The following is a 12,980-nucleotide window of genomic DNA, read 5'->3' as shown; positions in this document are numbered from 1 at the left end:
TTTGTTTTCTTTTTTTTGTCGGTGTGGGGCTTGAACTCTGGACCTGGGCGCTCTCCCTCAGCTCTTCAGCTCAAGGCAAGCGTTCTACCACTTGAGCCAAAGCACCACTTCCAGTTTTCTGGTGGTTCACTGGAGATAAGAGTCTCACTGACTTTCCTGCCCAGGCTGGCTTTGAACCACGATCCTCAGATCTCCTGAGTAGTTAGGATGACAGGCGTGAACCACCAGCGCCTGGCTCAGTCCATGCTTTTTCTGAGGACCAAAGGACTGGAAGTCATTCAGCAGGTCTGTTGTTTGGGGTTTGGGTGCTTGGCGATGGGATTTCTGAGCAATCGGGTGTGGTGCGCGCCCGCCTTCTCTGAGCCCCAGCCTCCCCCACCCCGCACCCTTGCTTCCTGACTCCACTGTGTGTGATCGCTCAGCATCAGGAGACTTCAGACACTTGACTTTCAAGAGCTGTGGTGCGCACAGAGGGGTGTCTCCCCACCCCCGCCCGCTGCTTCCCCTCCGCCCCCGTGCCCACAAGCAGCGTCCTGTCTGTGCGTGACGCTCCTCTCCAGAGGCAAAGTCACCCCCATTTTGAGAACCTGAGGTAGAGGTGAGGAGGAAGATGGATTGGGGCCTCAACTCCCTCTGGGCTTCAAAAGGCTGACCATGACCTCTGCCCCCAGAAAGAGCCGTTCTGGGTCTCAGGGGCGAATAAGCCACGCTTCCCTGGGAAGCCAGAGAAGCACCGGCAAGGGGTGGAAGTGGGGCCTGGGAACCGCAGGGGCCAGTCCACCCATAGTGACCATCAGCACCGCGCCCGCAGCCGATCCACCACAATAACCCTCAACACTGCGCCATGATCCACCACACTAACCATCACCACCGCGTCCGCAGCCGATCCACCACAATAACCCTCACCACTGCGCCATGATCCACCACAATAACCATCAGCACCGCGTCCGCAGCCGATCCACCACAATAACCCTCACCACTGCGCCGTGATCCACCCATAGTGACCGTCAGCACCACGCTGGCAGCCGGGCTCCGCCCCGCCTGGCCTCCTCCCCCTCCCCCCCCCCTGGCCTCCGCCCCGCCTGGGCTCCGCCCCGCCTGGCCTCCGCCCCGCCTGGCCTCCGCCCTGCCTGAGCTCCGCTCCGCACGGCTCCCCGCCCCACCTACACCAAATCCTTCCCCATCTTACAGCGAGAGCACCCTGCATGTCAGAGTTCACCACCAGGCAGCCTGCCTGCAGACTCCGGTCTCTTTCTTTACTTCCAGGCCAAAGAAAATACTAGAGGAAGTGAAACTTCTGTCCCCTCCGGCGAGTGCTAATATCTAGACATTTCCGGGGACAGCGTGCACGTGGGGCTGGCCGTGTCTGTGCACACCCGAAACCACCCGCCGGAGACCTAGAACCCCCGCCCTCAGCCGGACGCAGCCGTCCTGAGCTTCCCTCCGTCCCCTCACAACCCAACCCCGTCCTGCGCCCTCGTCCAGGCCCTGGAGCGGCCGGAACTCACGTGGGGAAACTGAGCCAGCCGGTAGCCCTCTCGAGCCACGGGAGGGGTCACCACCAGGTGTCCGGGCTGGCAGAGGCTGAATCTACCGCAGAAAGGTCCGGTGGTGCAGGTGAGGACCCCATCAGAGCTGGAAGCTTCCAGGCCTGGATGCAGCTCAGGGAAAACAGGGAGGCAGGCACGGATGTTAGACAGAAAGAGCCTCGCAGGCCAGGTGCGGGAAACGGGTTGTGAGCTGTCGGTGAGGGAGCGCGGGTGAGGACTGAGCACCCAGCACCCTCTGACTGTGAGGAGTTGGTCTATCCGGTACCCTCTCCTCCAAGTACCACACCCTGAAAACCGGCCAAGAAGCCAGAGACAGGAATGTCTCTGCACCTTCCCGAAACGGGAATTTAGTTGGCCTTACTAATTTGGAAGGGTGGGCAGATGCAGACCTGTACCCGGTGTACAGGCGTGAAGATGGAGATCAGAGGATGGCGGAGTGGGGAGAGATGGGGAGATGGACCAGAGGGGTCACATCTCCAGGGTTCACAAACTGGCATGTCGAGGGAAACTCCTTTTGAAAGCATAGTAATTTAGAAAACATACCCTCACATTGTGTGTGTTTGTGTGTGTGTGTGTGTGTGTGTGTGTGTGTGTGTGTGTGTGTGTGTGTGTGTGTGTGTGTGTGTGTGTTGGTAATGGGGCTTAATTTTATTTATTTATTTTTTGCTCAAGACTGACACTCTATCACTTGAGCCACAGCTCCATCTCCAGGTTTTTGTTTTGTTCTGCTCTGTTCTGTTGCTGGTTAACTGGAGATAAGAGCCTGGAATACTTTTCTTCCAACCATTAGCCTCAGATCTCAGTCTCCTGAATAGCTGGGATTACATGCTAGGGTTACATTACTTCCTTATGTACTAATTCTTTTGAACGAAATAAGATTTCAGAGTAATTGCTGGGGGGGAGGGGGTGCCAGTCCTGGGGCTTGAAGTCAGGGCCTGGGTGCTATCCCTGAGCCTCTTTGTACTCAAGGCTACCACTGGAGCCACAGCACCAACAGTTGCAGCTTTCTCTGAGTATTGATTGGAGATAAGAATCTCATGGACTTTCCTGGCCAGGCTGGCTTTGAACCATGATCCTCAGATCTCAGCCTCCCAAGTAGCTAGGATGACAGGCATGAGCCATGGGTGCCTGGCTGAGTAGTTGCTGTCCATCCTACATGGGGCCCTTCTTCCCCTAGGAGGTGGGAAGCGAGTGGCCAGCCTCCCGCCCTGGAACACAGCGGTGCCCCTGCTTCCCAACGCCCCCCCCCCCCAACGCCTGCCGCAGAGCTCACAGACACCCCGCGGGCCCTCGGAATGCACGCCCAGTCCCGAGGCCACGCGCCTGCTGCAGAGCTCAGGGACACCCCGCGGGCCCTCAGAGTGCACACCCAGTTCTCCTGTGTGTGCTTGACTGTTAGCACCTTGCACAGCAAAGGAAGATTGCTTCCATTTGACAGAAAAAGAAAGAAGAGGAAAGAGCGTCAGCACCTTGCTCAAATCCAAGCCGGAGTAAGATGCCGGCTGACGTGGGCTCCATGCTGCACTTGACTGCCAGTAACGCCTCCAGCGTGGTTTGAATCTATTCCAAAAAGAATCAAAACGCCAAGAGTCACGCCATGGGCAGAAAGACCACCCCCAGCCCCCCGCGATTTCCAGAATGCATCACCTGGTGAGCTGTGGCGTTTGCAGGCAGCGGTGGGCTGGAGATGTTGCCCCAAGTGAGGAAAAAGTTTCCTGGGCCTGATACATTCAGCATCTGAAAACCAAGTGCGCCAGGACTAAGCCCATATTCACAGAGCCTGTCCACCAACCCAGAACCCGCCGCCTGGGCTTGCTGTCGCCAGAACTTCCAATTCCCAAATGAACTATGGTCCAGAAAGTTCTGAGGAGCCCTGCACCCTCTCCTAAAGCAGACCCCCTGTGTGTGGTGGACGTGGCTGCCTCCCTGCTGGACTGCATCCCTTTCCTACAGTAGGAGCGGTGCGACTGTCACTGCACACCGCCCGTCAGCCTCACCACGGCTCTGTCCCGGGAGAGGTGGCAGCACCCACCTGGCCTGCCACACTCCCCACAGGTGACACTTCCTCTGCTCTGCTTCCAGCACGTTCTCTAGAGTTGAGCACTTCACACTTCCACTCTGAACCACATGGCAGAGTGGGAACACTCATTTCTCTCGTTGGTGGTGGTGGTGGTGGTAGGAGTGGTGGTGGTTCAGGGGCTAACACTGGGTACTATGCCCAAGGCTCTACCACTTGAGCCACAGCACCATTTCTGGTTTTCTGGTGGTTCACTGGAGCTAATAGTTTCACAGACTTTCCTGCCTGGGCTGGCTTTGAACCGTGATGCTCAGATCTCAGCCTCCTGACTAGCTATGGCAAGCGTGAGCCACTGGCGCCCAGTTAGCTTCTCATTTCTTCAATCACTTGTTTTCTGCTCTTGTTCTTTGATTATTTATGTCCGCGTTGCTGCTAGACTGGAAGCTTGCAAGGTCTCATTGTATATCAGAAAGTGAACAAAAAAAATAAACTTTCCACAGCCATAAGGGCAAAGCTAAGAGCTCCAAAGAAGAACCAAAAAGAGAAAAACCCCAGTGGTGTGTGTGTGTGTGTGTGTGTGTGTGTGCGTGTGTGCGTGCGCGCGCACGTGTGTGTGCGTGTGCATGTGTGTGCGCACGTGTGTGTGTGTGTGTGTGTGTATTGACTGTATTATGAGGCATTTTCAGACAATAAGTAAGGCAATCTCAATAATAAGACTTCGTTTGTACATTAGTGCTTCGTCTGTGCTTCACTGACAATCCTCTCAGGGGCCCATCTTGGGGGCCCCTCTAACTGGGGAGCAGAGTTTTTCCTCTCACCCACGGTCCTGCTGCTAAGCCACACGCCCTCCCCGCTGAGGGCTGCGCACCTGCACTTCGGGGCGCCTCTGGGCGCGGGCGCGGAGCTGGTGCTTCTCACGGAGGTAGGAGGCCACCTGGCCGGCAGTGAGCCACGTGTTGTGGAGCTGGACGCCAATCCTCACCCCTGCGCTGGGCGCCCTGCCCTGCTGCTCGGCTTCCAGGTAGTACTTGGCTCCACCCCGTAGCTCCATCTTGGGGGTCTTCTGCTGCCACACCCCCGCGTCCCCGTGCTCCCAGGAGTCGAACCAGTCCGCCGTGCCCACGCCGATGAAAGCCACTCTCACCTGCGCCCAGACAACAGAGCGGGGAGGGAAGCTTCCAGAGGGTTCTTCCCACAGAGGGAACATCTGGAAGACCACTAAGGTGAGGGGGTCTGGCGCCTTGCTCACGAGGCTGCGCGTCGCCTTGGCCCTGGGGGTGGGGAGGTAGGCCTCTTCACCCCTCCTCCTTTCTCCCTTTTTCTCAGCCCAATAGTGTTTGATTTAGTTGTTATCATGTTGTTGTTATCATAAAGGTGGCGTGCAGAGGGCTTTCAGGTACCTAGCCAGGCAATGCGCACATTCTTTCTAGACAATGTCTCCCCTTCCCTCACTCTCTCCCAGCTCCCCTAAGTTGTATAGTTCATTTTCAACCTAGTGTCTATGCATTTGCTCACCCTTGGTCCCTCCATTTCTGTACACCCTTGCCCTCCCCAAGACAGATACGTGAGCAAACGGGACGGTAGAAAACAAAATCAACAATGAAAAAGATCTCGTTTCCATTTTCTGGGTAATAGTACCTACGTGAGGCTATTTGGGTGCGTTTGTCGGGCCTCCCCTCTGGGGGAGATTCCTGTGAGAAGCAACTTAGGTGGGAAAAAGATGTACTGTGGCTGGTGGTTTCAGTCAGCCACGGGGCCAGAGGAGGGGAGGAGGAGGGGAGGAGGGATGGGAAGAGGAGGGGAAGAGGGATGGGAGGAGGAGGGGAGGAGGAGGGGAGGAGGGATGGAGGAGGGAGGGGAGGAGGGATGGAGGAGGGAGGGGAGGAGGGATGGAGGAGGGAGGGGAGGAGGGATGGAGGAGGGGAGGAGGAGGGGAGGAGGGAGGAGAGGAGGAGGGAGGGGAGGAGGGAGGGGAGGAGGGAGGAGAGGAGGAGGGAGGGGAGGAGGGAGGGGAGGAGGAGGGAGGGGAGGAGGGAAGGGAGGAGGGAAGGGAGGAGGGAGGAGAGGAGGAGGGAGGGGAGGAGGGAGGGGAGGAGGAGGGAGGGGAGGAGGACCAGAGCAGTTCGCATCACAGGGGAGACGGCCTGTGCAGACGGCCCCTCCTCACCCCTGCTTCTCCCAGCTGCGCCTCCAGACTCTGTGCTGGTGCTGCCTCTATCCAGGACTGACTCTCCCTTCACGAATCCTCCCTTCAACCGAGAAAGGCTCTCAGGACACTTCATGAGTCTCCTAGGCACTTCTTAATTCAATCAAATTGGCAATCAAGATTAACCATGGCAATGGGTGATATTTAAAGAAAAACATCCAGCCTGCTACCCTGGGTCTCCATTATGCTACCAAACAGCACTATTAGGCCTCTGAGATATCTAGCATGGCTTTGTCCCTCAGAAATCTACCAATGGTTCTCTGGCTAAGGAGCAAATCAACTTCAAAGATGTGTGCGTGCTAAACACATTGTGTGGCTTTGAGAAAGATGCCGGTGAACTTGAGCTGCTTTTGTAAAGGCGTCTTTGGAGTTGATGGAAAGATTTGTACATGAGGCTGGCTACACCTCTAATCCAAAATTAGTGGCAAAGCACAAGCGTGGGAGTCAGACAAGTCTGAGCTCCAACCCTGGAAATGCCCACGTAGCCACTGAGTAGCCACGAAATCCTTCTAAGTCCATCTCCCTATCTGGAAAATGGAGACAAATGAATATGTATGCATGTATAGATGTGCATATACCACGGAGATGCAATCAAAATGAGACAGCATATAAAAACAGCATATAAAATGAGACAGCATATAAAAACCTAGCATGATCCCAGGTTTGATGAATAGGTGGCTCATCTGTCATCCTAGCCACTCAGGAGGCTGAGATCTGAAGATCGTGGTTCAAAGCCAGCCCAGGCAGGAATATCCATGAGACTCTTATTCCCAATGAACCACCAAAAAACTGGAAGTGGCACTGTGGTTCATGTGGCAGAGCACTCGCCTTGAGCTGAACAGCTAAGGGACAGCGCCCAGGCACAGAGTTCAAGCCCCAGCAGAAAAGAAAAAAGAAAAAAAGAATAGGCACCATGACATTTAGCCAAGTGGTCCTTCAACAATTCAGGCCCCCATGGCGACACATCACATGCCACCGCCATCTTCAGCGCAGGAGAGCCTTGGCTTTCCTTCCTCCTCGTCTCATGGACGTAGGAATCGTGGTGATCAAGGAAAGGGAAGTGAGGAGAAAGTGCTACCTTATCCTGGGGCTCCTCTGACCAGCTGAGATACAAGGAAGCCTGGCTGCCCGCCTGGATCCAAAACGTGTAGTTATTTGTCTCCGGAGCCACGAAGAACCCGCTGAGCCGGGCCCTGCGGGGAGGAACACAGCGTGGGTCAGAGTGGCCGGGGCCTGATGCGGGAACGTGTGGTCACCATGGCATCCGGCCGTTCTTGACCACCCCGATCCTCAGCGCCACACAGCGGTCTAGACAGCCCGAGGGAAAGCCATGCCACGTGCCCTGTCTGCCCGTGACCCCCAGGCCCCAGCAGTGCTGTCGCCCGGGAACAGCACACCCGTGGGCTGCGGGAGCGTGGGGAGGCTCTGCTGAGCACTGTGCCACATTTCCTGGTGCCCGCCTGTCCTCCATCGACACGGGGGCTGGAGCAGGCTCCAGGGAAGACTCTAGAATCCTCCACATGGGCCAAGTGTCACTTTCACCCCAATCCCATACTTGAAGTGAGTTTTACCCTCTGTCCACCAAAACCCCCGGCCAGCTCAGCTCAAAGTTTCAGATGACATTCATGTCCAAAGAGGGGGTATTACAGAAAACATGAGCCAGCTGCTGGTGGCTCACGCCTATAATCCTAGCTACTCAGGAGGCTGAGATCTGAAGGTCACGGTTCAAAGCCAGCCCAGGGAAGGAAAGTCCGTGAGACTCTTATCTCCAATAAACCACCAGAAAACCAAAAGTGGCGCTGTGGCTCAAGTGGTAGAGAACTAGCCTTGAGCTGAAGAGCTGAGGGACAGCGCCCAGGCCCAGAGTTCAGGACCCACAACCAGCATAAAAAGGAAAAGGAAGAGGAAAAGGAATCGTGAGCTGCACATATTGATCCATAGATGGCTGTGCACCTGTAGCCCGTCCGATGGTCCTTGTGTGGCTTCTGAGGCCCACAGACCAGCTCTGCTCTAGTGGAACTGCTGTGATTAGTTCCTCCTTGGAAATCTCCCTGCCTCAGGTGAACCAATAAGTCTGTCTTTCATAGAAACGCTGTCCTCTCCAACAACATACTTGAAAGATTGTCCTTCCTGTGACCAGAATCCGAGCGGAGCGCTGGCGTTGGGGACAATCTGCCGGCGGTACCCGGGGCTGGCTTCGGTCAGCTCCGAGCCCTCGGAAGCAGCGCCAACCTCAAACAGAAGCCCTCTGTTGCCTGAAAGACACACATCCGTAACCCTCAGACAGACAGCATTCCGTGCCAGACAGGGCTCCCTCATTCCAATTGTGATGGGGGCTGTGTGTGGAGGTGGGCAGCGGAGGACCGGCTGCAGCAACATTGTATGAGCGTCTGCCAACACTACAGATGTTCCGGAAAGCAGAAACTATTCCTTGGGTATAAATTAGCCCTCTTGCAAAAGACCTGATCAGAAGCAGTAAGGGGAGATTCTCCTCAGAGGGCCAGATACTCTCAGAGGACCAGATACCGTCAGAGGACAGATACTCCTTAGAAGTCCAGATACTTCTCAGAATACCAGATACTCTCAGAGATCCAGTTACTCCTTAGAGTTCCAGATTCTTCTCAGACTACCAGATACTCTCAGAGGTCCAATTATTCCTTACAGATACTCTCAGAGGACAGATACTCCTCAGAGGACCAGATACTCTCAGAGGTCCTTTGTCACTGAATGTCTGGATTTGACAATCGAGCCCTAGAGAGGAGGAGGAGAATGCACAAACGAGGAGTGCGGCTGCGTGAGGGACAGGGTGGTGTGAGCTTGTAAAATGGCCAGTCTTCGTGTTTCCAAAATGGAAGTAAACTTCAGTACGTCTTCAGGTCCAGTTCAGCCTTGGCCTCCCATTCCATACAACCCCCTATTCCTAGAAAACTGGCCATCCTTACTTTTCTTCAAGTGTCACGACCTCAATTTGTAAACTTGCACACAGAGCCAGTTCTGTGATGTGCTGTTATCACGGAAGGTGGTAAGTGATGCTGTTTTTATTTATTTAAGCAAACCTTGAAGCCAAAGGCACGCAAGCAATCAATACTGGATAGTAACTGGGGCTGAGGGGAAAAGCTCTGGACTTACACATCTGGGAATTCAGATGCCAGCTCCACCACTAACTATATATGGAGCTTTGAGAAACTATTAATATCCTTGAGATTTCATTCATTCCTACATTAAGATGTGGCCAAGCAAGCCGGGTACCGGTGGCTCACACCTATAATCCTAGCCACTTGGGAGGCTGAGATCTGAGGATTGCAGTTCAAAGCCAGCCCGGGCGTGAGACAGTCCATGAGACTCTTATCTCCAATAAACCACCAGAAAACCGGAAGTGGCTCGAGAGGTAGAGCGCTCGCCTTGAGCTAAAGAGCTGAGGGACAGCACCTAGGCCAAGAGCTCAAGCCCCACAGCCAACAACAAAAAAAAAAGATGGGGCCAAGCATAAATAGAACTTGATATCACACACACACACACACACACACACACACACACACACACACACACACACACACAAATTCACAAACACATGCTCAATATTATTTAAAATTACTACCGTTACTCATCATTAGTTCCTAAAATGGAGAGCTACACCTAGGATACGTGGAAAATTAAGAGCCTATACAAAAAGTTACTTTAACCCAGGGTTTCCCAATCTCAGGGGACTGGCATGTTGCTCAGGTATTGCCCGTGCAGACTGTGCATTGCAGGATAGTTAGCTGCATCTTTGATCTCCGTTCACTGGAGCCAGCTCCCACCACATCTCCGGGGTGTAGTGACCCAAAATTGTTTCTATAGATTACTGAATGTCCCCTAAGAAGCTCGGCTCTGGACAAGAATTCGCCTAACTTCCATAGCAGAAACTTCAAAAGGTCTTCATCAAGGACATCACTAACTAGCTACTGTCCGAAATTATCCCGCCACGACTCCAGGTGCTGAGGCCGGAGACACTCAGGAGGGAGCGGGCTTTCTATTTCCTGACTCAGGAAGCCGCATGCCCTCCGCTGCTCGCTCGCTGGTCTCTTTGTCGGATGGGAGCGTTCCTTATGTCAAAACGGCAGGTCTGGGAGCAGGAGAATTCTCCAGCTGGAGCTTTGCATGCGTTTTCACACCTGAGTGGCCTTTCTTTAGAAAGCTTGGCTCCCCTGAGGGCCTCTCCTTCCGGATCGGCATCTCCGGGTGAGGCTGTGCGTCTAGTCTAGCCATCCCGTCGGCCCGTGGCACACGCAAGCACAGCCCACGGTTCTGGGCCCAGTCCCACGTCAACATCCCTTAATCCATAGCTACCCTTGAACCTCCCGCTCTGATGCTTAGCAGAAAGAAAGAAAAACATGCCTGCAGCCATGAGAGGGAACGTTACTAAGAAGGACAGGTGGAGCCTGCTACACCGCCGCCTCCGTCAGCCCACTGCAGGCATGTGCTGGTGGCAAGGACACACGCGTGCACACACGTGTGCGCATCTGTCTCGAAAAGCAGCAGACAGATGCCCACAGGGGAGAGACGCAGCCTATCAATGCCCCTTGTGTGTCGCCCTGTTTAACGCTGTTGCCGTGAGCACAGAGCACGCCTCGCTGCTCCTGTCTCTCCGACAATGGATGTTCAAGGGGCCGGCTGCATAGGAGGAGGCAGCGTGGGGTGTTGCTGGCAGGGGCAAGGTCGTTGTGGGGGTGTGCGTTGTGGATCGGTGATCTCCCCCGGCCACATTGGGGGGGGCGGGGAGGGTTGGTGGTGTGGCTGAGCAGCTTGTAGAATGAGGAACCCACTCGTAGGAGAGCCTGGACAGTGATACTGTGAATCTAGGGCTCCCTGAGCAACTGACACAGAAACTAAACCTGCCGGCATCTCCCCGTGACGCCCCCATGGTTACAGGTGGACGCTCCTTGGACGGCCCGGTGACCTCCTTACCTGCCTGGGGCGCGGTGAGCCTTGTGCCTTTTCCTGGAGCCCTGGTGGTACACGTGATCTCCCGGGGCGACACACGGCTAATATCGCATGGAATGCCTGCGAGGAGTTCAGAGTTACCGGTGCACATGCAGCACGCCATAGACACACAGCTCACGGCACGGTTGGGATCATCTATTGCTGGGATGGCAGGACCAGAGTGGAGGAGGAGGCCGGGAAGGGGGTGCCGAGCAGCAGAGCGCAGGGCAGCTCACACCAGGCAGGGCAAAGCCGCGGAACGCCACATCCATCACTCGCTGAGGGTGGGCTGGTCACACCCCGAGGTGCGTGCGGTGGTATGAGGGCATACTAGCAGGGCCTGCCCGTGCCCGCCTGCAGCTGCTTCTGGGGGAGGCTCTCAGTGTTCCGAGAAGCCCCAGCCTGGCACAGCTGGAAAGGCCGCGGTGAGGGGAAGGGTGGAACCGAGAGGGCTCAGAGCCAGCCTTGACGCCAAAAGACCTGCAGGGTGTTCCCGGCCGTTTCGACATGGTTACCTGCGACCGTCACCCGGGCGGGAACGTCAAAGAAGACTCCTGTAACTGTGATGTCTGTTCCTCCACCCAGGCTCCCCGTTTCTGGAAACACGGATAGAATTTCTGCAAGACATTGGGGGGCAAAAAAAGTAAGTTTCCAAATATAGCTCAGAATATGACCTAGATAACAATACAGTAATAGAAACCACCCTACTTTATCTCTGGACTTGTCAAGTCTAGTCACAATTGGCATTTTTCTAATAACGGTCATTTTTCATATGCACATGATGAGAAAAAGACTATAAATATATAGATAAGCTATATATATATGTATATATAGATATATATATTACACAGGATCAATACTGGAAAGAAAGAAGGCATGTAGAGTCATTCAGGGCGTGCAAAAGCCCTCACAAAGCACCATGCTTTCTTAGAAAATCCACTTCTTCACCTCCAGGCCTTGAGTTACACGTCCGGGAGCCAGAGGCCATGAAGCGGAATATGATCTGAATATTGTCATAAGACTCATGACAACCTACCAGTCAACAACAGATCATACCTGGAAACAATGGTCAGCCTATGACGCTTGCCAAACACCCCTGCCACTAGGCATTCTTGTTGCTGTACAGACTAGCATGAAGCATCACTCACAGGGTGATGTTGAGTTAACTCAACCTATTGTGCGTACACTTACACACATACAATACTGAAGAATAATAGTAATAAATGACTGCACTGAGTTAGGTGTGCACCGTACTAGACTTGCCCTTATGACTTTATATTTATGACTTTATACTTTACTGTTATACCAGAAGTAATTTCCCACACCTGCCATTCACCTTGTCTCTTGATTTCATTACAAGGCCGCATAGGGCTGCTGACCCACACCATCTAGAGCTACCTAAGTGCGGGCCATGTGTTGGCACAAGGATGCTATTAGGCCTCTCAGAGCGTTGATCTGTGATACATGGCTTATAAGAACTAAAGCAGACACTGATACAAGCAGTTGGATTTTAACTAAAATCAAAGAGCCGTCGTACTACAAGGGACATTTTCCGACGTTAATGCTCAGAGCAATTTCCAGATATAGAGTCTGTTGGCACGTGAGGCGTGAGAGAAGGAAACCAAGAACGGGAGGTGTGGGGCCGGCATACCCGGGTGAGTCTGGAACAGAAAAAGGTCCTGCTTAGCGCTGACAAGCCACGCGCCCTTGTCGACCATCGACCTTCAAAACAAGACGGCACCGCAGTTTATAGCATGAAACATCTGCAATCGCGTTCTTTTAAGTTGACTGCCTGAGAGCAAGAAGCTAAAATGAATCATTAATACCAGATGAGCGATACACTTGGAAGGAAAACATAGCAAATCGTTTCAGAGTGGCAGAACACAAGTAAGACACACAGAAATGCAGGACCCTCATTAATCTATTTCTCCAAAGCCTGATGAAGGTGGAGGCTGGCACTGACACTTCCCATTATTCAGGTTAAATTAAGTGTGGGAGATGAGATGTGCCTTCTCCCAGTTACTTACTTTCCTCTGTTGAACACGGAGAAACTGACGTTCTGGGACCCTGGAAGCAAAGGCACACATGAAGGGTGGGATGGGTGGGGATCTCCCAGGCCGGGACACAAGGCGCCCCGCGTCAGGTCACTAAGGATCATAGGTCATAGGTCATAGGATCGCGCCGTCAGCAAGAGGGACTGCCAACAGCAAATGGACAAATGACTGTGAACTACAGGTCTGACCCC

General features: G+C 53.9%; 1 protein-coding gene across 1 annotated transcript in view; it reads right to left on the bottom strand.

Moving 5' to 3' along the window:
• Pkhd1 (PKHD1 ciliary IPT domain containing fibrocystin/polyductin) overlaps positions 1 to 12,980 on the bottom strand; it is a 288,492-nt gene that overhangs the window by 260,474 nt on the left and 15,038 nt on the right. Inside the window, 10 exon segments of the mRNA XM_042672035.1 lie at positions 1,509 to 1,651; positions 3,020 to 3,110; positions 3,198 to 3,287; positions 4,436 to 4,711; positions 6,852 to 6,966; positions 7,887 to 8,028; positions 10,721 to 10,816; positions 11,251 to 11,352; positions 12,387 to 12,457; positions 12,763 to 12,802. Of these exon segments, the coding sequence (XP_042527969.1) occupies positions 1,509 to 1,651; positions 3,020 to 3,110; positions 3,198 to 3,287; positions 4,436 to 4,711; positions 6,852 to 6,966; positions 7,887 to 8,028; positions 10,721 to 10,816; positions 11,251 to 11,352; positions 12,387 to 12,457; positions 12,763 to 12,802 (1,166 nt within the window).

The sequence above is a fragment of the Dipodomys spectabilis genome, unplaced genomic scaffold (assembly GCF_019054845.1).
Source record: "Dipodomys spectabilis isolate Male_0828 unplaced genomic scaffold, ASM1905484v1 ptg000669l, whole genome shotgun sequence".
NCBI classification, from domain to species: Eukaryota; Metazoa; Chordata; class Mammalia; order Rodentia; family Heteromyidae; genus Dipodomys; species Dipodomys spectabilis.
This window is presented reverse-complemented; position numbering and strand designations above follow the sequence as displayed.